The sequence below is a fragment of the Strix aluco genome, chromosome 3 (assembly GCF_031877795.1).
Source record: "Strix aluco isolate bStrAlu1 chromosome 3, bStrAlu1.hap1, whole genome shotgun sequence".
Classification (NCBI taxonomy): Eukaryota; Metazoa; Chordata; class Aves; order Strigiformes; family Strigidae; genus Strix; species Strix aluco.
In genome coordinates this window covers 117268668-117294358 of record NC_133933.1, presented here as the reverse complement: position 1 = coordinate 117294358, position 25691 = coordinate 117268668, and the positions used below count along the sequence as shown (strand labels likewise).

The 25691-nt window shown below is 41.3% G+C and overlaps 1 protein-coding gene across 4 annotated transcripts in view; it reads right to left on the bottom strand.

Moving 5' to 3' along the window:
• LPIN1 (lipin 1) overlaps positions 1 to 25691 on the bottom strand; it is a 55438-nt gene that overhangs the window by 4764 nt on the left and 24983 nt on the right. For 3 of the 4 annotated variants that reach the window (XM_074820077.1, XM_074820076.1, XM_074820078.1), the window contains 9 exons: positions 25113 to 25206; positions 23659 to 23728; positions 21662 to 21754; positions 20192 to 20268; positions 18021 to 18165; positions 16267 to 16415; positions 14554 to 14640; positions 5061 to 5213; positions 3111 to 3225 (listed from right to left, as the gene is read on the bottom strand). In XM_074820077.1, coding sequence (XP_074676178.1) covers positions 3111 to 3225; positions 5061 to 5213; positions 14554 to 14640; positions 16267 to 16415; positions 18021 to 18165; positions 20192 to 20268; positions 21662 to 21754; positions 23659 to 23728; positions 25113 to 25206 — 983 coding nt within the window. The remainder of the gene's footprint in view (positions 1 to 3110; positions 3226 to 5060; positions 5214 to 14553; positions 14641 to 16266; positions 16416 to 18020; positions 18166 to 20191; positions 20269 to 21661; positions 21755 to 23658; positions 23729 to 25112; positions 25207 to 25691) is intronic. The other variant, XR_012622685.1, reaches the window with a different exon arrangement.

Below are 25691 nucleotides of genomic sequence, written 5' to 3'. Positions count from 1 at the left end.
TATTGATCAAAATCATGTTCATTTTTTCAATAACTTCCCTTGACACAAAAATAACATTCAATAAAAAACCAATGATATTTGGTGTAAAAGCATTTGCACTTTCATTCTTCTTTCAGAGCATATTTAATTTCCTGAGTCCATTGTACTAAGTATCTTGCAGCAGTGTACAGAGGTTAAAACATAACTGACATGTAAAATAGTGATTAGTTTGTAAGGACAAGGTCACAAAAGGAAGTCATAACAACTGTGTCTACATTAAACCCCCTGGAAACATCTCTCAGCTCCTGAGCTTGGATTTGTGACATACCCATATATTAACTCCATGTCAGAGCAAGGGGGAAAGAAGGGAAAGAAAAGAATATATGCCAAAATAGCAGCAGGGAGCCCCAGCAGGTAATGCAGATGCAACTCTGGGAAGTACAATTAGAAATAGGGATTAAGAACATCCTCTAAGAAAATCAAATTGTTAAGGAAAGCAGTGAATAAGTTTTGATCCCTTCTGAAGAAAAACTTGACAAAAGGAAAGATGAAAATAACTCTCAAAAGATCAGAGCAAAAAGCAGCTTCCATTTTACTAATATAGATCATTGAATATGATTTTAAAAGCTGAGGTGGTGAAAGACTGGCATCTTAATAAAGATATAAAGGGTATTTTGATCTCTATATTGTAAAGACTGTCCCAAAAAAACTTAAGTAACTGAACAAGAGTGAACAGCAGTCACTTCAGGAATTCAGCATCCTGGCAGTCCACGCCTGTGACATCCATGAGTACTGAAATTGAACTGAGTTTGTTCTGGGAAAAAAACAAAACAAAAAACCAAAACAAGCAGTACAGAAATTTGAGAAAGAGATGATCCTGATCTTTCCAAAGCCAGTGACACACCTCACACCTGAACACACTCCAGCAGTGAGCAGTTACCAGTAATTCCTTTAGAAACATTGTTACTGCTTTACTTGAAATTTCATTGAAGTACACATGAAAATAATGATTTTATTTCCCTGAGGTTCAAAAAAATGGAACCAGATGTAGACATCATCCGTAACACAAAACCACAGAAGTGTTTAAAAAAGTTATATCAGAACCATGTCTAAAGGTACCTTGATAATGGAAGTTAAGCTGTGTATGATATAACAACTTAATATAGCAATTGGACAGTGAGGAACTCCCATCCTCTCTGACATAATGCTTCTAAAAATGTAATTGGCTAAAAGGTGAAGCTGAAAAAGTTACTGCTAATAAATGCCAGCAACCCTAACAAAAACACCAGAGATGTGGAAACAAAGCCCCACCATAAAGGCATGCTGAATCCTCTCAAATAGCAACAAGTTCCTCTCAAGTAGCAACAACATCCATGGTTTCAGTGCCAAAATACCTTACCAGGCACATCTACCCAACATTTAGGCGTCTAAAGTGGCCAGTCTCTGAATGTTCGTGTTCAAACTGGCAGTGGCCTATGTTCACATTTATACTGTTAATTTCCCCAAGGTACCAACGTTTCTGCTAGGGAACATATCTCAGCTCTTATAGGGCTGAGCAGCTAGGGCTGGAATTCACAGTCCTTGGAAGCCTTTAGCTCTCCTGGACTCAGTGAAGAAAGACGGTCACCTAGCACCCGAATTACTCTTCAGACATGTCCCATTCTCTCCACCAACTAAAGAAAGAGGTAACCAACTGAAGTCTTCTCTTGCTAATCATACTAGGAAATATGAAAGGTCAAGGGCCATTCTCTTAAGACCAAATGGCACAGACAGGATACAGGTATACAGTTAAGCAGGCTTAGCTTCCAAAACAGGGTGGATATAACCCAGGCTGCATGCCAACAGTCCTTAGCCATAAACCCCACACTGGTGTTACCAGGCTTCTTGTTACACATTGCTATACTACACATCAGTTTCTACAGGAGATATTACCTGCCAATACAGAGCTGGAGGAAGTACCAAACACTCTGTGGAGCTCCCAGGCACAAATAAGGGCCTCATCTGCCTAGTTTAGTTAGCATCTAAACTTAGATGCCCAGTGAAACTGTAAACATCTAAAGAAGTAGGTTTTTTTATATATCCCCTTCTGAAAGCATCCTGCTTTCAGAGATTTTAAGTGAAACAAAGCTTCTGTTTTTCCTTAGGCACCTATAATGATATCTACACCAGTAAACTAAACAGTGTGATTGCCCATTCTCAGACATGGAAGTCTCTTGACATTGTGTCAGTTTTATTAAACTCTATACACCCCTCCCATAAAAAAAAAAAAAATAAAAAAAAAACACACACACAAACAAAAACCCCAACCCAAAACCAGCCCTCAACAAAAGCCAACCCCCCACACCCCCACATACACACCCCCCCAATATAGCTATATCAAACGCCCATTGGGAAGAGTCCATTACCCACACTAACACATCAATAATATCCAGAAATTGCCTGGGAGACTGCTAGCTGCCTGTGTCAAAACAGTCTCTCGGATCATGCTAACAATTTAAAAGACGGGATAATCACATGCCAGTGTGCCCTGGCCCCTGAGGCTGTTTCCTTTTCTGGATGCATAAAAGTATTCTTTGGGCTAGGACAGGAGTAAGAAAAGCCTATAGCCCAATTATACAGCCTTCAAATGGGTGACAGACACATATCTTCACCTCTCTATGTCGCACAACATACCACTTTCCATGCAAAGTAGAACCTTTTGATTTCAGTGGGACATCCGAGTTCTTTTGAATGTACTTAGAGTTTGAAGTCGAACACCCACCAATATTAATCTGAAAGACTTTCTGTCTGTCCAGAGGTATCTCACTGACACTGTATCAGTGTGGAGTAAAATGAGATCAGTGTTTTCATACAAGCCTAAGGATTTTTTACATAGTTAGGATTTTAACCAGTATTTACAGTTAGGCTAACTTATGCAGATATAACATAGTTACTTTGCTGCACATCCATCTCTCTTTGCATCCTACATTGTGAGGTCTTTGAGGAAGAACCTTTATATCTTCCTTTGTACAGGGCCTAATAAAATATTCTTAACTCCCATTTAAAGCTTCTAGGTTCTAATGCAACAGACCTAAGAAATAACAGCAACCTTTCTGTTCTCTGCAATAGAAATAAATTCAGCTATTACTTACAGCAGGTCTGTTTCCAAAAGCAGCATAAAAGGGTTCTGTGTTAGGATAAAACAAGTTTTTGATGTCTGTCAAACACTGAACTTTAAATTTTTCTGGCTTCTTTTCTATCACCTCCCTGAAATGATAAAAAAAGGGAGGCTGAATAAGTACACATGAAATACAGCACAAACCGTTTTATTTTCTTTATTCAGCATTTTTCACCTAGCTAGATACTCCTACAGAGTCCCCACCCTTCTCCAATATATCTTCATTTGGAAAACACAGTGCCCATGAAGACCAAATAGCATTCCCAAGCTTACATGAAGGGCACAGTAAATAAATCCTCTGAAACGAGGGAACTTCTACTGAAACCTATGTTGTAAAGATGGCTACTGAGCAAGGACTGTTGATTACAGGGAGTAGCTGCTAAATAAAGACTTATGAAACATAAATTGTCATCAAGTAAACTGCTTCCTGAGCACTGCAGAATGATTCATAGATTATACTAGCCTTCACTGTGTATAGCTGCCTTTTTTTTAAAAAAAAAAAAAAAAAAAAGGACTGCAATTACCATATGTGCTAGAAGCACCTCAGCCTGTTAAAATACTTCTACAGTCAGGGTCCTCCATCACTGCTAATTACCAGAAGTTAAGGAATAAAGGAATCTTCTATTTCTCCTCAGTTGATCCTTACAGTACACAGAATTCATTAATGAACAGAGGAGTTCTCATCTCTGGGCAAAAGCCCTTTCACAACAGCTTCTCTTGGCAAGGAGACTGAACAGGTGGCAGAGTCTGGAGTTCCCATAACATAGGAAGATGCCAGCATGACACAAAAGCCCTTAAGAAGCTCAGAATCCCACATCCTAGCACCAACACATATGTCAAGGAAGATGTGAATAGTACAGAAGCTTCATAGGAGTAATACAGCCCTTTGGAACAGCAGCTCCATGTATAAATCGAAGTTTGAGAATGTGCAAAAGAGGAATAAAACCGTCTTTCCTCAGTCTCACATGCACCTGATCTCAGAGCCCTCAAAGTCACAATAATTACATCTATAGGTAACAATGAAGTAATTTATTGACTACACATCACAGCAGTTACAATAGTGTATACTGAAAGATGGGCATTTTTTAGTCTAAAGATACCAAAAAAGTATTACTTTAAATATATTTCTAGATATGAGGAGCATAAGATAACAGTAACTACCCTTTCACTGCATTTATTATTTAATCAGTCTAAGTAGTGCTCTGTAATACCTTCACGGTCTCTTATATTTAGAACACGACTGGTAAGACAGCCTGTAGCATGTCACTCAATCAGGAGAACATCTGAACAGCTTCCCATTAAAAATTCTAATGAAATATATCCTGTCACAGCAGCTTTTAACATCTTAAAATATTTTCAGTAATCACTTGACATGCTTCACTGAATTAGGAAAAAGGTATGATTCAAAATCTGTACTATTATTATTCACTTATTACAGTTCAACACCTAGAAAGAAAAACATTGTCCACACAGAATACCACACTGCAGTCAGGAGTATAAACAGTTCATTTCATTTTCACATTGATTTCTTAAAAACCCACCAAGTAATATTCTTCCACAAAAAAATATTTTTGCCAACTGGAACACCTTACAAGTCAAGACAAGAGTGATTGTTATTAATATATGAATGTTTTTCCCATAGCTAAATATTAACACACCATGTTAAACACATGAAGCCAACAGGCCATACATATTGGTAAACAGTGAACACGGATGTATATTGAGGCATGTCTAAGAGATAAACTAAGCAACGAGACTATCCACTGAATTTTGGTTTAACAAAATTTCTTCTTAATTAAACTTTGCATTGATATGCAAGAAAAAAACATTATGAGTGATTTCAAGCACTCACATAAAAAAAGCTGAGAATTCAGCCTCCACCAACTTCTAAGTCTGTTTCTGCTTAAAAGTGAAATTGCATTACCTGTGAAAAGCTGAGAATAAGCTGCTTGGACTCAACAACACTGGCCCTTGAGGCAGCACAGTTCCTCGTTCATTGACCCAGTGCAAGTATCCTCTGGTCATGTCTGCCATTCCAATAGCACGTGCCGAGCAATACAAAAATTTATATCCATTTCTGTGAACAGAAATAAAACAAATTACTGTAAAAATAAAGCAGGTATTTTGACATTAACAATTTTGTGGGTTTATTTTTACATGAATCAAATTATGACTGTTAAAACAGACTTATGTTTAACCTAGACTTATTTAAAAGGAATAAAAACATTTATGCCAGAAACTTGGATAATTAAAATCAATCTAGCTCCACTGCAGTTAGTGATTTATACCTAAAGAGGGCTCATTTATCTCTGGTCTTCTCATGACTTATGACTTCTTATGGTTTTCTATCCACCCCTGCATAGTGGAACCATACTCCTTAGAATTAACTGAAATGGTATCTGCTAAAAGGAGAGCACTTGGCATAAAGCAGACAGTGGTGTATTAGCCTTTGCTGTATTAACAGTGTTGTAGTCCTGTCTCTTGGGCCTCTGCAAAAAAAGACTAGTCTATGTGCGGCAGTAATGTATTTCTTCAAGTTGGAGCAAATTTGAACTTCAAAACACAGTATGAGAAGTAATCTTTGACTTGACACTGAAATAAACATTCCAGCAGAAGTCACAGGTTACCCTTAGTTCTGTTCATGATAAAACAAAGTCCAATGATGTTAGTTCAACTTAACTGCAATTTACTTTGCAAGTCCTATAAAGAAATTATTGTTCATAAAATAAAGAACTACTGTATTCAGTGCATACACGGTCATTACATCTAACTATTGAACACTTATATGGTGTTCAGCTGTAGTATTAGCCACTACATAATTAACTTGGGTAATCAGAAAAACAACATGACTCAAATCTAATTTTTTCCCCTATGTTTATGAACAACAAAGCCCTAACAATTGACAGTGCTGGCAGGCATAGAAATAACAATGCAATTTAAAAAATTAATTAACGTTTTCATCAAATGTAGTGCAGAGGTTATGCACAGAACTAAATACTGCTCAGCATGTGAATTATCAGGCTGTCCTGTCTTTTCTGTGACCACATATGCCTATAAAGAATAAAAGCACAGACTAGTGTCTCTGGCATAATTTAGATTCCATCATCCGTAATTTATAATTTATCATCTGTGTAAAACAAAAACCAATAAACAAACTCTAGCGTAACCCTAGTACACAGAACAAATCAGATCAACTAAGAGGACAGTTGTGATGTGTACCAGAGGCTCTTCAAACATTTTATCTTAACAGCTGAATTTAACGTAATAAAAGATGACCAATGTTATTTTCTGTGTAAAGCAGAAATACCAACCTGAACAGACAGCAACCAGTAATCCTCCTTCTAAAAGTTAAAATCAGATACTTCATCCAATCCCATTCTGACACCAATTAATTTTTCTCCTCATTTCCTTTTTTTTCCTCTCAATTGCTCATCACAAAAGTCACCACAGTCTGTCTTTGATCCTCCAATGTACACAGTGGCTTGACTATGTTGCAAAATGTATCCAGGGGAACAACAGTACACCTGTACTTTTGCACTAGCCTTGCTCATCTAGAACTACTCCCACACACCACCCATGTGAGTTGGTACAGCCTGATCGGGTTTCTCCTGTTCACATTCATCAGAGGAAATATCACCTTTTTTTTTTGGAATATCTTGTTGTAGATCATACCAGGATATCCTCCCTGTTAATGACATTAACTGACCTAAAGCACAGCTGATCTACTATTGCCCAGTATTTCTTCAATAGCTAATGGAAAAAATATTTTCACAGAATCATCTAGGTTGGAAAGGACCTTGAAGATCATCTAGTCCAACCATTAACCTAACACTGACAGTTCCCAACTACACCATATCCCTCAGCACTATGTCAACCCGACTCTTAAACACCTCCAGGGATGGGGACTCCACCACTTCCCCAAGCAGCCCATTCCAATGCCTAACAACCCGTTCTGTAAAGAAATACTTCCTAATATCCACTCTAAACCTTCCCTGGCACAACTGGAGGCCATTACCTCATGTCCTATCGCTTGTTACTTGGTTAAAGAGACTCATCCCCAGCTCTCTGCAACCTCCTTTCAGGTAGTTGTAGAGGGCGATGAGGTCTCCCCTCAGCCTCCTCTTCTCCAGACTAAACAACCCCAGTTCCCTCAGCCGCTCCTCGTACGACATGTGCTCCAGACCCTTCACCAGCTTCGTTGCCCTTCTCTGGACACGCTCGAGTCATTCAATGTCCTTTTTGTAGTGAGGGGCCCAAAACTGAACACAGTAATCGAGGTGCGGCCTCACCAGTGCCGAGTACAGGGGTAAGATCCCTTCCCTGTCCCTGCTGGCCACGCTATTGCTGATACAAGCCAGGATACCATTGGCCTTCTTGGCCACCTGGGCACACTGCTGGCTCATGTTCAGCCAGCTGTCAACCAACACCCCCAGGCCCCTCTCTGACTGGCAGCTCTCCAGCCACTCCTCCCCAAGCCTGTAGCGCTGCTGGGGGTTGTTGTGGCCCAAGTGCAGCACCCGGCATTTGGCCTTATTGAAACTCCTACAGTTGGCCTTGGCCCATCGCTCCAGCCTGTCCAGGTCTCTCTGCAGAGCCTCCCTACCCTCGAGCAGATCAACACTCCCACCCAACTTGGTGTCATCTGCAAACTTACTGAGGGTGCACTCGATCCCCTCGTCTAGATCATCAATAAAGATGTTAAACAGGAGTGGCCCCAAAACCAAGCCCTGTGGGACACCACTCGTGACCAGCTGCCAACCGGATTTAACTCCGTTCACCACAACTCTTTGGGCCTGGCCATCCAGACAGTTTTTTACCCAGTGAAGCGTGTGCCCATCCAAGCCTCAAGCAGCCAGTTTTGCCAGGAGAATGCTGTGGGAAACTGTGTCAAAGGCCTTACTGAAGTCGAGGTAAACTACATCCACAGCCTTTCCCTCATCCAATAAGCAGGTCGCCCTGTTGTAGAAGGAGATCAGGTTTATCAAGCAGGACCTGCCTTTCATAAACCCATGCTGACTGGGCCTGATCATCTGGTTGTCCCGCACATGTTGTGTGATGGTACTCTGGATGAGCTGCTCCATCACCTTCCCAGGCACCGACATCAAGCTGACAGGCCTGTAATTTCCTGGATCATCCTTACGACCCTTCTTATAGATAGGCGTCACATTGGCCAGTTTCCAATCTGTCGGGACCTCCCTGGTCAGCCAGGACTGCTGGTAAGTGATGGAAAGTGGCTTGGCGAGCACCCCAGCCAGCTCCTTCAGCACCCTCAGGTGTATCCCATCCGGTCCCATAGACTTGTGTGTGTCTATGTGATGCAGTAGGCCACTGACTGTCTCCTGGATTGCGGGGGTGTTGTTCTCCCAGTCTCTGTCCTCTGGCTGAGGAGGCTGGATTCCCTCAGTACAACTAGTCTTGTTATTAAAGACTGAGGCAAAGAAGGCATTAAGGACTTCAGCCTTCTCCTCATCACTTGTTACCATGTTTCCTCCTGCATCCAGCAGGGGATGGATACTCTCCCTGGTCTTTCTTTTGCTACTGACATACTTTTAGAAACATTTCTTGTTGTCCTTGATTGCTGAAGTCAGGGTAAATTCCAGCTGGGCTTTAGACCTCCTGATTTCTGCCCTGCATTACCCCACAGCTAGCCCCTTCTTCCAAAGGCTGTAAACTTTCCTTTTCTCCCTGAGTTCCAGCCAAAGCTCCCTGTTCAGTCAGGGTGGTCTTCTCTGTCGCCGGCTTCTCTTACAGCACCTGGGGACTGCCTGTTCCTGAGCCATTAACACTTCCTTCTTAAAGAGTGCCCAGCATTCCTGGACCCCTATACCCTTCAGGATCATCTCCCAAGGGATCCTTTCAAGCAGGTGCCTAAACAAGACAAAGTCAGCCCTTTCAAAATCCAGGATGTCAGTTCTGCTGCCCCCTCTCCTGGCCTCTCTAAGAATAGAGAACTCTATTATTTCATGATCGCTGTGCCCTAGTCGTCCTCCGACCGCCACATCATCCACCAGTCCTTCTCTGTTCACAAAGAGGAGATCCAGCAGGGCACCTTCTCTGGTTGGTTCTCTCACCAGCTGCGTCAGGAAGTTCTCCCACACATTCCAGGAATCTCCGGGACCGGTCCCGCTCTGCTGTGTTGTATTTCCAGCAGATGTCTAGGAAGTTAGTCTCCCACAAGAACAAGGGCAAGCGATTGTGAGATTTCTCCTAAGTGCCTATAGAATATTTCATCCACCTCTCTGTCCTGGGTGGGTGGCCTATAGTAGACTCCTACTATAACATCTGCCCTGTTGGCCTTCCCCCTGATTCTAACGCAAAGACACTCTATCCTGTCTTCACTACACTTGTGCTCAAGGCAATCATAACAATCCCTACATACAGCGCCACCCCACCACCTCTCCCTCCTTGTCTGTCCCTCCTAAAGAGCTTGTAGCCATCAACAGGCGCACTCCAGTCATGGGAGACATCCCACCATGTTTCTGTAATAGCCACGACATCACAATTTTCCTGTTTCATCACGGCTTCAAGCTCCTCCTGTTTGTTACCCATGCTGTGTGCATTGGTATACATGCACTTCAGATGGGCTGATGTTTTGCCCCCTTCCCCCTTCAAATCTAGTTTAAAGCTCTGTCAATGAGCCCAGCTAACTTCTGCCCCAAGATCCTCTTCCCGCTCTGGGACAGGTGCATTCCATCTAATGCCAAAGTGTCTGGTGCCCTGTATATCAACCCATGATTGAAAAATCCAAAGCCCTGACGGTAACACCAGTCTTGGAGCCACAAGTTCATCTGTTGAGTTCTCCGGTATTCTTCTTCATCCATCCCCCCAACTGAAGGGATGGAGGAGAACACAATTTGTGCCCCCGACCCCTTAATCACTTTCCCCAAGGACCTGAAATCTCTCTTCATTGCTTTAGGACTTCTCCTACTAATGTCATCACTACCTACGTGACAAACCAGGAGAGGGTAGTAGTCCTTGGGTCTCACTAGACCGGGGAGTTTTGCCTTGAGGTCCTTGATGCGGGCCTCAGGGAGGCAGCAGACATCCCTATGAAACAGGTCCGGTCTGCATATGGGGCCTTCGGTACCCCTCAGAATGGAGTCACCCACTACAACGACTCCTCTGGGGTTCTTTTTAGAACTGGTTTTAATACCTGGTCTGGAATGACCCGGCCTTGGTGGACCTTGGTCTTCCTCCTTGTTTGTCTCATTTCCTTCCTCCTTCTCTTCTTCACTCAAAAGTTCCAGGGCCCCAAATCTATTGTGAAGGGACACCATGGAGGGTGAGGGAGGTCAGGAGAGGATTTTCCTTCCTCCCTGAGCGGGGACCTGTTTCCAGCCTCCCCCATCTCTTAGGTCCCCTTCTTCTGACTGGTAGCAAGAGGATGAGGGATTACCTACCTCGTTTGGAGCCTCCATTTACTCCTGTTGCTTTAGGGATGCTAGGGTGTTATTCCACCAATCAAGTTCCCTTTCACACTCCCTAATACTTCTTAATCTCTCGACCTCTTCTTTGAGTTCCGTCACCAAGCTGAGCAGGTCATCCAGCTGATCGCAGCACACACAGGTGTTATCACTGGTGCCTTCTGACAGGACAGGCTCAGACACTCCCTGCAGCCTGGGACCCAGACCGCTGCATGTTTTCATGGTAGTTCCGTCTGGGTCGCCACGTTCTTTCTGGTGGTGGTTTTGACCCGAGTGGAGACCATGGTTCAGTCTACTTGTGGAGGATGATAAAATGAAACTAGCTCAGATAAGTTCTAGACCCCGGAGATAGACTGCGCCCTGCCTGCGCGAACTGCCACGCCTCACCCTTCTGACGCTCCACGCCCTGTTCGCCGTGCTCCCTGGGGGCTGCTCTTGTACATGAGGGGTGTGGGGTGTCGTCACTCCAGTCTCCGCCCACTCTGACTCACCACCGCCCTCGTTAGCGGCAGCTCTCTCTTCCCGCTCAGCGGGGAGGCGACTTGAGGCTCTCCCTCTTCCCTGGGCTTCTGCCTTCACAGCTTGCGGTTTTGCTGTGGGTTTTTGATGCTTTCAGGAGGGTCCCCCGCTGCTGTCCTCCTCCTCAGAGTCCCTCTCCTCAGCAACGGAGCTGAAATGGCCACAATTGACATAGCTAACGCGTTCTTCTCCATCCCAATAGCACCAGAGTGCAGGCCACAGTTTGCATTCACTTGGAGGGGTATCCAGTACCCCTGGAATCGATTGCCCCAGGGGTGGAAACACAGCTCCACCATTTGCCATAGACTGGTCCATACTGCACTGGAGAAAGGTGGGGCTCCAGAACACCTGCAGTTCATTGATGATATCATTGTATGGGGGGACACAGCTGAGGAAGTCTTTGAGAAAGGAAAGAAGGTAATTGAAATCCTCCTAAAGGCTGGTTTTGCCATCAAGCAACAGAAAGTTAAGGGGCCTGGAAGGGAGATTCAGTTCCTAGGAATAAAATGGCAAGATGGGCATCGCCACATCCCAACGGAGGTGATAAACAAGATAACAGCCATGGCCCCACCAACCACTAAAAAGGAGATTCAGTCTTTCCTGGGCGCTGTGGGGTTCTGGAGGATGCACATCCCAAACTACAGCCTGATTGTGAGCCCTCTCTACCACGTAACCTGCAAGAAGAACGATTTTAAATGGGGCCCTGAGCAACAAGCCTTTGAACAAATTAAGCAGGAGATTACCCAGGCAGTGGCCCCTCGGGCCAGTCCAGGCAGGGCAGGAGATTAAGAACGTGCTCTACACCGCAGCCAGGGAGAATGGCCCTTCCTGGAGCCTTTGGCAGAGAGCACATGGGGAATCCCGAGGCCGACCTCTAGGCTTTTGGAGCCGGGGATACAAAGGCTCTGAAGCTAACTATACCCTGACTGAGAAGGAGATACTGGCAGCATACGAAGGAATTCGAGCTGCCTCAGAAGTGGTCGGCACTGAGACACAGCTCCTCCTGGCACCCCAACTGCCGGTGCTGGGATGGATGTTCAAAGGAAAGGCTCCCTCCACACATCATGCAACAGATGCCATGTGGAGTAAATGGGTTGCGTTGATAACACAACGGGCTCAAATAGGGAACCTCGACCGCCCAGGATTAGTGGAAGTGATCATAAACTGGCCAGAGAGCAAAGATGCTGGGATGTCACCAGAACAAGAGGTGAAATGTGCTGAGGAGGCCCCACCATATAACGAGCTGCCAGAGGAAGAGAAGCGATATGCCCTGTTCACTGATGGGTCTTGCCGCATTGTGGGAAAATATCAACGATGGAAGGCTGCGGTGTGGCATCCCACACAACGAACCACTGAAGCTGTTTAGGGACAAGGTGAATCGAGCCAGCAGTTCACAGAGGTGAAAGCCACCCAACTGGCTTTGGAGATTGCTGAGTGAGAAAAGTGGCCAAGGCTCTACCTCTACACTGACTCGTGGGTGGTGGCAAGTACCCTGTGGATGTGGTTGCAGCAATGGAAACAGAGCAACTGGCAATGCAAGGGCAGACCTGTCTGGGCTGCTGAAGTATGGCAGGACATTGCAGCCCAGGTGGAGAACCTCGTTGTGAAGGTGCGCCACGTGGACGCCCATATACCCAAGAGTCGGGCCACTGATGAACATCAACACAACCAGCAGGCAGACCAGGCTGCTAAGATCGAAGTGGCTCAGGTGGACTTGGACTGGCAGCATAAAGGTGAACTGTTCATAGCCCGGTGGGCCCATGAGACCTCGGGCCACCAAGGCAGAGATGCAACATACCGGTGGGCTCGAGATCGAGGGGTGGACCTCACCATTGACACCATCGCAGAGATCATCCACGGATGTGAGACGTGTGCTGCAATCAAACAAGCCAAACGGGTGAAGCCCCAGCGGAATGAAGATCGATGGATGAAATATAAATATGGAGAGGCCTGGCAGATCGACTACATCACACTGCCACAGACCCGCCGAGGCAAGCGCCACGTGCTCACAATGGTGGAAGCAACGACTGGGTGGCTCGAAACTTATCCAGTGTCCCACGCCACTGCCCAGAACACCATCCTGGGCCTTGTAGACCGAGTCCTGTGGCAACACGGCAACCCAGAGAGGATTGAGTTGGACAATGGGACTCACTTCTGAAATAACCTCATAGATGCCTGGGCAGAAGAACACGGCATCGAGTGGGTCTACCACATCCCCTACCACGCACCAGCCTCCGGGAAGATCGAGCGCTACAATGGACTGTTAAAAACTACATTGAGAGCAATGGGGGGTGGAACCTTCAAACACTGGGACACACATCTGACAAAGGCCACTTGGTTAGTGAACACAAGAGGATCTGCCAATCGAGCTGGCCTGGCTCAGTCAAAACTTCCACGTGTTGTAGATGGGGATAAAGTCCCTGTGGTGCGCATGAGGGATCTGCTGGGAAAAATGGTCTGGGTTAGTCCTGCGCCGGGCAAAGGCAAACCCATCCACGGGATTGTTTTTGCTCAAGGACCTGGGTGCACCTGGTGGGTGATGCAGAAGGATGGAGAGGTCCGATGCATACCACAAGGGGACTTGATTGGGGGTGAAAACACACCGTGAGTTATACTGTGCTTTTGTTAATTTTTCTTTGTTATTGCTAATTGCTAAATGGCAGCTGGACATGACGCACATGGTATAGAATAAAGGGGTGGATTATGTCCTGGTTTAGCTAGGATAGGGTTAAGTTTCCCCAGCAGTGGGGGGAAGCTCTAGCCAGGTTATTCATATACCATGCCGATGTCAGGTCCTGGCGCCCAAGCGCGGGAGAATCGGTGCGTGTGTTTTCAGATCGCTCTGCTCTCACTGCTGTATTGGTAGATATCTTGCTCTGTTCATTGTTATTACTGTTATTGTTATTGTTTGTTTTGTTGCTGTTGCACTGTTGTATTAAACCTCTCCTTATCTCAGTCCCAGGGCTTTGTATTTCACTCCCTTTGTGGGGGAGGGGCAGCGGCCGCGTGGTCTCAGACCCTGGCAGGGACTAAACCACCACACCACCCTAGGCTAAATAGTCCTTCGATATTTCACAATCTCCTCAACAAGGAGGGAAGGGAAGGTGTATTAGCATCTTATGAATAAATGCTGCTGCAACTACCAGTTTGCAGAAGAGTTCTACTGGCTGCAACTACACAACTCATTCAAATTACTGCAGTTTTAGAACTAACTGGAGCTATCTGTTTGGGACGGTTGGAAAAGCAATCACTACTCATTGATAGGGGGCCTTCACTTTTGTTACCATAAGGCAGGTTTCACTCTGGATATCATAGAGCAGATGTTTACACTGTGTAAGCATCACTGAAGTGACAAGATATCAATGAAATTGTCACCCTTATAGGTTAAGAGAAGCCTAGAGAAATTTTAGATTTTTACGTGTAAATGAATAAACACAAGCCACAGATGCACAAACAGATTTACTGAATACTCACTGGCTCACTTTATGGTACAACTTTGCGATCCCTTGGTGTGTCCAGTCTTTGCCAAGAGTCGGCAAAATATGACCTAAAGTATCTGACCTGAATAAGGGAAAAACAATATAATTGAACTGAAAAAAAAAAATCACAATACTCATAAGAACAGTTTAGGCTAATACAAACCCCACTAACTTATTTGGCTAGCGGGAAAGGAAAATAAGGTTTTCTGTAAGGTACTGATTGTGATCAGAAAAGGATGATTTTGTTCCCCCTTCTTTTGAAATAAAAACCAATATACCCATCCCTGGCCATGTTGTTTTCATTACTCTTGTGCCCCAGGACTTGTCTTCATGGATAAGGTCATGACCCATAAGGTAACATGGAAGTTACAGCATATAGGCTATGAATCAGACCTGTGTAGTAGGCCAGCCAGTACTAAGCATACTTTTGAGGTTTACATTAAATGTTTCCTAAATAAACTAAATCTACCCATAAGGGAAGTTTATGGGAAATTGCAAACATGAGATAAGTCACATTCTAGCTCACTTCAAACTAAATTCTCCACACGAAGCTGGCAGTTGGTCACATATAAAGTATTATGAAATAGTTATACTGGTTTCAATGTACTTCCCGCTTTACATGAGAGAGAATTATTTATACTATAATAACATCTAGAAATTCCAACAAATGAGCACCTCACTTGACTAAGCACTGTACAGATACACAGCAAGAAATCCACACCCTGAATATCTTGCATCTTAGAGAGGAAAGCATTGGGCACTGGCTTAGGATGGACTTGCAATGGTATTGTAGGGTGAATTGATTCAGTAACTCTCTGGTCAGCTCAACAGGAGAGAGAAGAATAGATTCCATTCACTCTACTGAAGCTTAAGAAAACAAAAGGGGTGGGGGAGATATTCATTTATGTTGGCACCAAAAAAAAAAAAAAAGTTTGCCCTACAATGGATAAATCACAATGAAAAAGAGTTTCAGTTTAAATCAAGTATTTTAGTTCACCCCAGATTGCTCTTGGAAATTGTTTTTTCTTGTTCTTTTTTCTAATTAGATATAGCCAAATTTGATTTTGAAAAAAAATGGTTTTTAAACAAATCTAAGCATTTCATTTTAAAAGGTCAAAAGACAATGCTTATATTTTTATTGTTTCTCTGTTCCACTCACAATTGTTTCCCCCAATGTTAAATAAATAGCTAACTAAAAATCAGCAAGTGAATGAATCATTTTAGTCACTCCACAATTGTGGTGTTTACCCAAAGTACTAATCTGAAACTTTCCATCAAATTCTAATCCTGACATTGATTTTGGAGTCAGGTCTTCTAAGTAATAATGCCTCTCACTGCAATGCCCCAGTAATGCCTTTTAAAACAGAATTCACATGTTTCTTCTTTTTGATGTACCCAGTATACTTCATAAGTGTGATGCAGCAAGAGAGTTATGATTTTGCAGAAGGTCCTCCAATACTACTGTAAATACTATCATGAAACACCAATGGGTGACAAATAATGGGCACATATGTTAGTGTCTTTATTAAATTAACAATTCAGCCAATGATTCTTGCATTGTTTGAAAGCCAGATAAACCCCACTCCACCCCCCCCCCAAACACTAGAATATGATGATTCTGTGACTCAAAATTCCCTATCACTTTTTCCTTTAGTCCAAAGGACAACTTGTCCTTGCAGATAAAGCCTCTCCCTGTGCATGAACTCACCGTGTGATTGTTCCATCAATGTCAGAAATAATAACTTTATCATCCCAATTCCACAGGTAAATGGTGCCTTCACAGCGGCAAGTGCCTTGATACTGTGTTGTAACACTAAAGGTCACATCATTGGGGCCATTCTTGAGCTTTAAGCTCTTCTGCAAAACATTATCAGCAAGATTACCAGCAAACTGAGCATGTGAAACTGACACAGTGCCAACACAAAGCCACACATGATCATTGCCTTGGTCACACTGAATCTTATTGCTTTCAGCAGAGCTATTGTCTAAATAATGATAGCAGAGGTTTGCCCTGTGTGGTGGACATTAGGCATTGATTTATAGAGCAGGACAAAACAAGTAAGTGAAAAGAAAAAAAAAATCTGTTTCACAGTCAGAGATATTAGAAAAAAAAAAGAAAGAAAGAAAAAAGTTCACATAAACTAACGAATTATGGAATAGGGACTATCTATGGGGGTTTTCCATTCTGAGAAACAGATACATATGCAGAGAGAAATGCGGGAAACAAGGAGTTCCATGAACTCTAATTAAGAGTGTTTATATGGGGATTTGTATTCTATGGTATTACATCTCTTTCCTATAATAACCCACCTCTCATACTATATGATCTATTACGCTTCAGTCTCCACCAAATTTCCTTAACTCTCCCACTTCCCTGCCCTTCCCTCCCACTGTCTCCTGTGTCACTTAGTGACACAGTGGGCAAGAGACTAGTGATTAGATTCTGTTTGTGGACTCAACTATTCATTTTCACAAAACCTGCAGGAGTTTAAGTGTCTCTTCTTCTTAGTTATATTTCACTGCAATTGTTCAGTGAGTTAGAGTGAAAAGAAGGTGAGAATGAAGAACCACTGATGGGTAACTGATGAGTCTCACCCACTGTTTCATCAAGAACCCATCTAGTTTTAGCTTCAGCTAATTTCTGCAAGGTTTCTGTATCTGAAAAGTATCAATATATTTCTGTAACCCTTGCTTTCTGTTTGCTATAGAAAATTACCAACACATTCTATCTGTCTCTTGGGGAAAATTCTACATTTGTTACAAACTATTCAGGCAGTGAGTGATGGCCTGTTTAATGCTGTACACCTTGTGTGGGTTTCCTTCAGAAAATTAATTTGCTGTAGAGAAGACGACAAAAAGTATTTCTCTAAAGTAGCCCATTTTTCCAGATCAAATTGGAATGTGCAGAATACAAAACTGTAACAGCTTTGTCACCATTAGTCAAAACGCCTCTGTCACGGAGGAAGAGAATTGGCTCCAAAGAAATTAATAGCCTGGCCTCACAGTAAATTCACAAGCAGCTCTTTCAGAAGCTACTAACAGTATTTCTGTAAAATGTGACTGTCTGACTATGAATGAGGGGAAAGGAGAGAAGGAAAAAAGAAAAAAGAAAAGAGAAAAGAGGCCTGCGGGTTAATATACACATACACAATTCAAAAAGGATGTGGTTCAAGTACGCTTATTCAGGTGACAAATACATACTCTGCAATTTAATTTTCATATTTTTCTACATGGGATCCCATGTCTCCCAACATCTGAACCCCAGCACTTCCTGTAAGGTACAACATTCAAGCTTAATACTGAAAAGAGAAGGGAAAGTTGGGTTTTTTTTGAAAAATAAAACAAGAGAGAGAATTAAATGCAAGACATAAGAGCTAATTAAGCTTTGCAAGCCTGAATAACAATATTGCTCATGTTGTATTAGAAATGACATTTCAGAACAAGGATGTAAAATTAACTCACAAGCTGGTCAGAAGTGAGTCGAAGTGTTTTTTTGTAACTGATTCCAGACAATAATGAGAGATGACTTGAGTTGGTTTGTAATGCCCCGAGGTTTTGTTTGGCAACTCTAGGGTCTTCATCACTTGAAGAAGATTCATCTTTTATTCTGGAACATTGCACACAGAGAAAATGATGTTATCATGTCAGTAAATGCATCTCAGTATCCATTAAAAATGCATTAACAGTGAGTCACCAAATAAGTCATTGATTCTCTGCTCCTAAGGACTGTCTCACAGGTCATTCACATCATGGCTTTAAATATATCAATGAAGTGCCAAATTTTCATTCACGTATATTGCCCATTACTCATACTTGGATTGTTCTAGCCATTCACTTGTCTATAAGCTAGTTTTCATTACTTAAATTTAACAGATGCAAATTAATGTGCTGTATTGACTCAACAATCTCGTAGTGGTAAAAAAATAATACCTATTAGATACTGTAATTACAAAAGTTCCTCAGTTCTTAGAAGAAGAAAGAAGCATTTGTTATGCTGGCTTTCTCTTCCCCACCTTCTCTCCTCCCCCAAAGAATTTAGCAATTAATAAGAAAAATCCAGGTGATGGACATTTTATTACAGAAAGTAATTCCTTCTCTTTCAAGAAGCAACTTTAGATAATGGGATTATTCTTTTCCAGGATTTGCAGGATTACCCGATTCAGTATATGATGATGAAAAGTCATAAAACCTGACCTCCTTTACACAATTCTGTTTAAATACACATGAGTGTAATTCTTTTTTTTTTTTCTGCTACAACCACCTTTTTCAGAAATTTGTTAAAAATAGTTTTCTTCAGAGAGAAAGTTTTCCTGCAGTAAACAAATCCATCACCTTAGGTTGAAGGTAAAATATCCTTTCAGATCCTACAAATCTCATCTTTAAAACAATCAGCATTTGGCCTCTAAAGTCAATCACACCTGGATGTTGTTTGATGTTAGGAAGTCTTGACCCAATATCAAGGTACTACATGTCATGACTAGCAACAGTTAAAAGCCTACCTTATCCTTTGTAACATCAGATCTCAAAAGCTTACTCAACATCCCACTTGTGGCATTTTTCTTGCAAGCAAAAAATTCTTAATGACAGATTTCTAAGGTCAGTTAAAATTTAAACAAAGAATACCTATTACAGAATCTAGTCTGCTTGAAGTCTTAATCTCACTTTAAAGCTTAACTTTAAACCATGTAAGAAAAACACCTAAATGTCATCCTTAAAAGGAAAATCAGCCTTTCCGATCTATGCTGTTGCTCCCACAAACTCATAGGCAACTGAGATAACAGCTAGTCTCCTACAGAACGAGGAATCCTCTTTCCAGCATATTCACCTGGACTGCAATTGTTGACCTCCAGAAAGAATGGCACCTAATGCTTTTTTGTTTCATAAAGGTGATCCTTGAACTTAACTGAATGAGCATAAAGCATATTTACAGCTTTAAGTGCTGAGAGCACACACAGACGGGCTGGGCTGTCTTTACAGTAAGATCTGTATGTACAGAAAAGGGATGAGGTAGGAGAGCTGTCCCTGGCCAACTCATCCCTCCAAAGCCTCCAGAGCAAGTTAAAGCTCATTTATGGAACCCTCCTTGAAGGAGAGATTCTGGCCGTACAGTACGATTAGTCTGAAGCATGAGAAGGAAGAGACTTCTGCAGTTCTTGAAAGAAATAATAGAAAACCATGACTACTGCCTGCAAAAAAAACTCCAGAAAGTCTTAGGCCCCTGAACTTCCCCAAATACGCAGGAAAAAATTAAGTTGTCAGGTCATAAATATAAGTAAATCAGAAATTTTAGCAACTGGGATCTGACAACAGCATGGGGTCATCTATGATGTTCCCTCGGAAACTCTAGAGAGATACATATAGCTTCGGAGAACTGCTCCAATTATTGTTTTCAAGGGGCTGGAGTCTGTGTCACAGAGCTGCCAGCCAAACCACAGAAACACCAGAGTGCACTCGCAAGGTCTGCAACCCTGCCGTGGGTAAGGCCTTCCTATCTGCACTCACTTGGTGCAATGAGTAACAAATTAAATATATTTCACTCACAGTATTTCTTTGTTCAAATATAAGAGGTAGCTTGCTTTCATTTTTAAATGGTAACTCCTGGTCATTTCAGGTACAGGTAATTTGGGGGGTACCTGTTTGCCATGCTCATCTGTGAAGAGTCTTCTCCTGGAAGTCCACTCCCACTCATACCTTGCTCTGGCTTTGTTTCCTGAAAAATACAAGTACAGGAAGCTGTGCATCTCCTCTTGGGTATAGAGCAAATGTTTTTAGAAAAATATTTGAAAACCAAATTCTGTCTTGTACAGACTCGGTAAAAATCAACAGCATGTTTGTTTCCTTTGCTTGTAGTCAAAGTAAAACTTCATGGCTTTCTTAATAAAGGCTGCACAAAGAACTAAAAATTGCAAATATAAAACTCATAAGAAGAATTAAGATTAAGTTTTTTCATGGAAGAAGTACAGAAATATCAGATTTCACATCTAGTACTGTTGAAGTTCTGGGATCAATCCCATGACTACTCAGTTCATGCACCTCAAATAGCTAGATTTCACCTGAAAAAGCAAAGTATGGCTCTGAAGAAGAAAAAAAAAATACAATTACCTTTCATAGAATCATTAAAATCTTTAATTCAATAAAACTTTCCAAACCTCTTTTACCTCGCATAGATGCTAAGCTCTATCAATTTCATTTCACAAGATTTTTAAATAGTGAATGATTTTGAGACACACAAACAACAACCACTCTTTCTGTTTATTTACAGCTGTCACAGCTCAAGAGATAACCAAATACTTTCAGAGAGAAATTCTAAAAACTTCAAACTGTAAAAACTAAAATCTCATACTCTAAAGTCCATACCCACAGATCAGTACAATGGTTATTTCATGCAAGGCTAAAAAAGTTCATCGACTGAAGCACAACCATAAAAATGTATTACAAGTAATTTTCTCCCCTCAAGTACTAATGCTTCTGTAGTATAAATTAATATGAAGAGGTTTTATTAGTCAACTTTAAAGATTAAATGTGTCTAGACAGGAGATCAATATTTCATATAAAGCTTTGCTTTTTTCACTATTCTTTAATGTTCATCCATGGCTTTAAGACTGTTAGCACAAACTTTTAATGATCAGAGAAAAAATTCAAAAAGACTTTAAAACTAATATATAGTCAGTTTTCCATCTTAGGTTTTGCTGAATTTTACAGCTCACGCTACTCATAAATATGTCTGTTCTTCAATTATCAAAAGAAAGCTGCAGAAAGGTCGGTAATCTGCATGAAAACATTAAATTAGTGGCACAGCTCTTCGATTCTAGGCTCCCAAACACAGATTTAATCCACTAGATAATACCGCCTCAGGATTGTGTAATGAAAATAAATGCAGAACCAAAACACTGCAGACAGATGTTTCAGGTAGGATCTGATCCAAAGCTTTCTGAAGTCAAAAGTCAGACTTTAGACCATTTAAACATCTTTTAATACGTATATCCTCGGTCAAATTGAATATTGAGTTACTGTCAGAAATGAAGTTCTGAGGGATGAACATGGAGTTATCCAATCTTCCCACTGCAACCAGAAGGAAACTTTGCTTGCTTTTTAAAACTTACCTCTTTAATAGTGCTGTTCCTCCCTCGCCATGAAAACCACCACCTTCCACCTTTTTTGGGCATCTTGTCCCTCATTATAGATTCCACAGTGGCCTGTGATAAATGGATGGTAACATAAAAAAAATCCAAACCAAAGGACAACCTGATATATGTAAATGAAAGAAAGTACCAAACACACAATTTTAACTGATAATAAATACAATAAAAGTAAACATACTGTCTGTGGACCATAAATTCTACTAAAGCAAAATCTAATGGTATCCAGAGCTGCTCTGAAGTAACTTAAGCATGAATACTTATGGTATTTTTAAAAGGAAAATGAAAAAGATATAAAATCAAAGAAGAAAAAAAAGCATAAATAGATATTAGTATAATGTCTAGAATGGAGAACCTACTGTTCAGAAGTTGAAGTTACTTAGTGCAAATTATATTTAAAAAAAAATCACTTTCTGAAGGAGCTCTCATGCAAAACAGTAACAAACCCACATGCAAGATTGTTATTCTCATTCAAAAATTACTACAAAGTTCATATTTAATCACCAGTTTGGAAAAAAGCAAATACATTACTAGCTTTTATGAGTTTAGTCTTGAGGCTATGACCTTGACTGACAATGTAAGAACTGATTTTTTTAAACCCTGGCTATTTTTCATTGGTTATATACAATAAACCTCAGTAAAGAAAAGTTTCTCTCACTACCGATAACAACTGGAGCCTTATGCGTTGTAACAAGGAGAGCTGAATTCTTTCACTCAGAGAGCAAGCAAAAGGCAAAAGGGAAAATGTTACAGTAAAGGTGGCCACAGTGTTTGGTACGCCCTAGAATAGCTTAGCCACTGACTGCCTGAGATGATAGCGTCCACTGTAAGTAAAGTCACCAAAATAAAACCGTGACATTGATTAGTGATTTAAAGAGAGGTAATAAACGATTCCAAGAATTCTTAGCAGTTAAGAAAGAGGGTTGAGTTCAGCTAGTGTATGGGACAATGCATCCCTTTTCTCAGTTTTCCATAGGTTCTCTTCGCTATACTATCTAAAGCATATGAGAAAAGAAAAAAATGACAGAGGAATACAGTGAGCAAATAAACTGAAAACTTTTTAAACAAAAGTAAGAAAAACAAGAAACAGATGGAGCTACTGAGAACAGAATGCCACTGTTGAGAACAACGGCTACAATTTAAGGATAAGGAGGTTCTCAAACATAGGGACAACTTCAAGCAGATATTCTATTGACTTTTAATGAGATAATTCACATGTTTACAATTAATGATGTGTTTAATTGTATTTTATGGGATACGAGTGATTTTTTTGCAAAGGAAGGAAAGTTTAGGTTCCAAAATATATTAAATCCATGGCTAACCAGGATACAAAATAGTGCCAACGGTGACTACTTCTTTATATACATTTACAGTAGTATTTCTGTCCTGAGCATCTATGTGCCACCAGGTCACATGGAATTGGACCAAGTTCATAAACACATTTAATATAAGCCATCATATACAGCTGTCATATAGTCATAGCTATCTGCCACTACCTACCCGGGTTGGTTATGAGCAACCATCCAAAAAATAGAAAACTGGCAAGCTACAGGCCTTCCTTATCTAGTAGTTAAAGCTTAGTCACTGAGGTTAAAATTCCTGGCCTCTACTTTTATTTAATAATATATGCTGTACACAGATAAAATGGAAAGCAGTCACCATGTATTCAGCTACAGCAAATATTAATATAATTTATGTTTACAATCCATATTAATGAAGGAAAACAGGAAGTTTTCCTCCTTCAAAGTATTTGTAAAGATCTTAGCCTAGCAAATAAACACTATTCACAGATCAAATTTTGTCCTGCTTATTTAACCCTTAGCATAAGCTAAATGAATGGTTATGTGTGAATAGATATTATTGATGGGCAGATTCTCTTGTACAACAACCCTCTTCCCTGCCTTAATAAATAGTAGAATGTCACAACTCCTCCTCTGACCAACCTTCATGTTCAATCTCACCTTTGGCAGAGGTTTCTGAAATGCCTGCATTGCCAGCAGAAGGGGACCAGCTGTTGTCCAGTTGTAGTACCTAGGCATGCAAGAGAGGCAATTACTGCATTTTGTAATCCCAAGATTCCAGTTCATAATCTACCTAGTATTTATCACCTGGTAGGTTAAAGCCATCAAGCCTCTTCAGCACAGGTCACACTCCGGCCTGCATCAGTAATAGCAGACCCACCTTATTCCACAGCATGTTCACAGGTATTTACCACATATACTTTTCAAGCAATGCAAGAGAAGTCCTTAAGTAGAAACAGTATTTGTCATACATTCCTCATGTTCATACTATACCTCATTAGCACAGCACAAGCTACATTTATCACAAGTTGTTTTCACTGCTTTTCCAACAAGGAACTACATAAAAGTTAGGGGCCATAGTCTGTAGGATGTCTTGCTTTTGATATTATGTGCTGAACATGGGTCAACTCTTGTTACAGACAGTAGGACAAATACAGTATTATCATCCATCTGCCTAGGGAAGCTGAAGCTCACATGACATCCAGAGAGTATGACAGTAAGATCCTCACTAAGTACTCCTCTCCCCAACTTATCAGTAGGCAGGTAAACATTACTATCAAATTCAGAGAACTATGGCAGGGAAGCAATAAATGACTCACCTCAGACCACAAAGAGGGTCAAGTATGAGGCTGTAACATACACGATACAAACTATCACATAAGGGTTCAGCAGGCATGTCAGGTTTGTATGAACAATGTCTATGACTAAGGGTAGCCTAACCTCTAAGTGCAGCACAATTACATGATCTCCCCTCTACTCTTTTAACATCATATGCCAGGTGCAAGGAGCTCTCAGTTTAAAACATCCTCCAAAAATCTGCATCTGTCATAGACCATAGTGCTGCACTGCTGCCAGCAATATAAACATACAAAATAATGTCTTAACCTTGCAGAAACAGAAGTCTCATATTCTGTGGGTGAAGTTTGACAAGTCTTGAAAAGCAATGCCTCCATAGAGGCTTATTAGAAAAATATTCAGTATATACAGACAAACTGCTGGGTACAGAGTGCTTGCAAGCAGACTGCCATATCCCTATAAATATTAATTATTCAAACTGGCTCAGGGCAAGCCTTAGCAAGTTCACATGCTATTTTATTTTTACTCTGCCTATTGAGTGGGAACACTATTAGCATTTAATACTAGCTTCTTGAAATTCAAATTGTGTCAGTTAGCTACACAGGTTATCTGAAACTGCTCTTTACTTTCAATTTAAAGGAGGAAAGGTAACTGAAGAGCCTGAATTCACTAGAGAGTTGATTCTTTCTGGATGAATCTAAGCTATGAACACCCAAAACCTATTTTTCAGCTACAGTTAAACTGATCTAATGCACTGAAGTCCTACAGAAGTGTTTTTGTTGCAACAGTGAAATATTTTTTTCCTGAAATATACTTACTTATTTCCAATCTTAACCACAAGGTTAGGGTCATCAATGATAGCAGGATTGTCCACAAACTGCTGATATGTTACTGCATGTTCTAAGAATTCTTCTGTGGGGGGAAAAAAAGTACATATGTAAAGCATGAATTTACAGATGCCTGGGATGGGCCAACCTAAACCTCTTAGCATCTCTCAGACACACAGGTTTCACATTCAGGGTCAGCCCTTCATTACTAGGGTGCTGAAATTAGCAGCAATACGGAAGCAAAATGTTCAGAGACTCTCAATCCCAGAAGATGCTGAAGGTTTCTTTGTTAGATGCTGGGTGTCTTTCCCATTCAAAATACAAGCTAAGGGGTGGAACCGTGAGGAAGGGAAATCAGGCTTCTTAGCAAGGCAAGGAAGTACTTTGTCATGCCTTTCACTGATCCTCTGTCCAAGTTAGTAGCAGGAACTGATGGGCTCAACGTATATATAAACCCACAGCCAGAAACTTAATGATCGCTTGTAAAGCCTACAGCAAAGTGAAAATGTTTACAAATAAATACCCCTTCCACTAGCTGTGACTCATTTCACAAAATCTATGTAATTTACA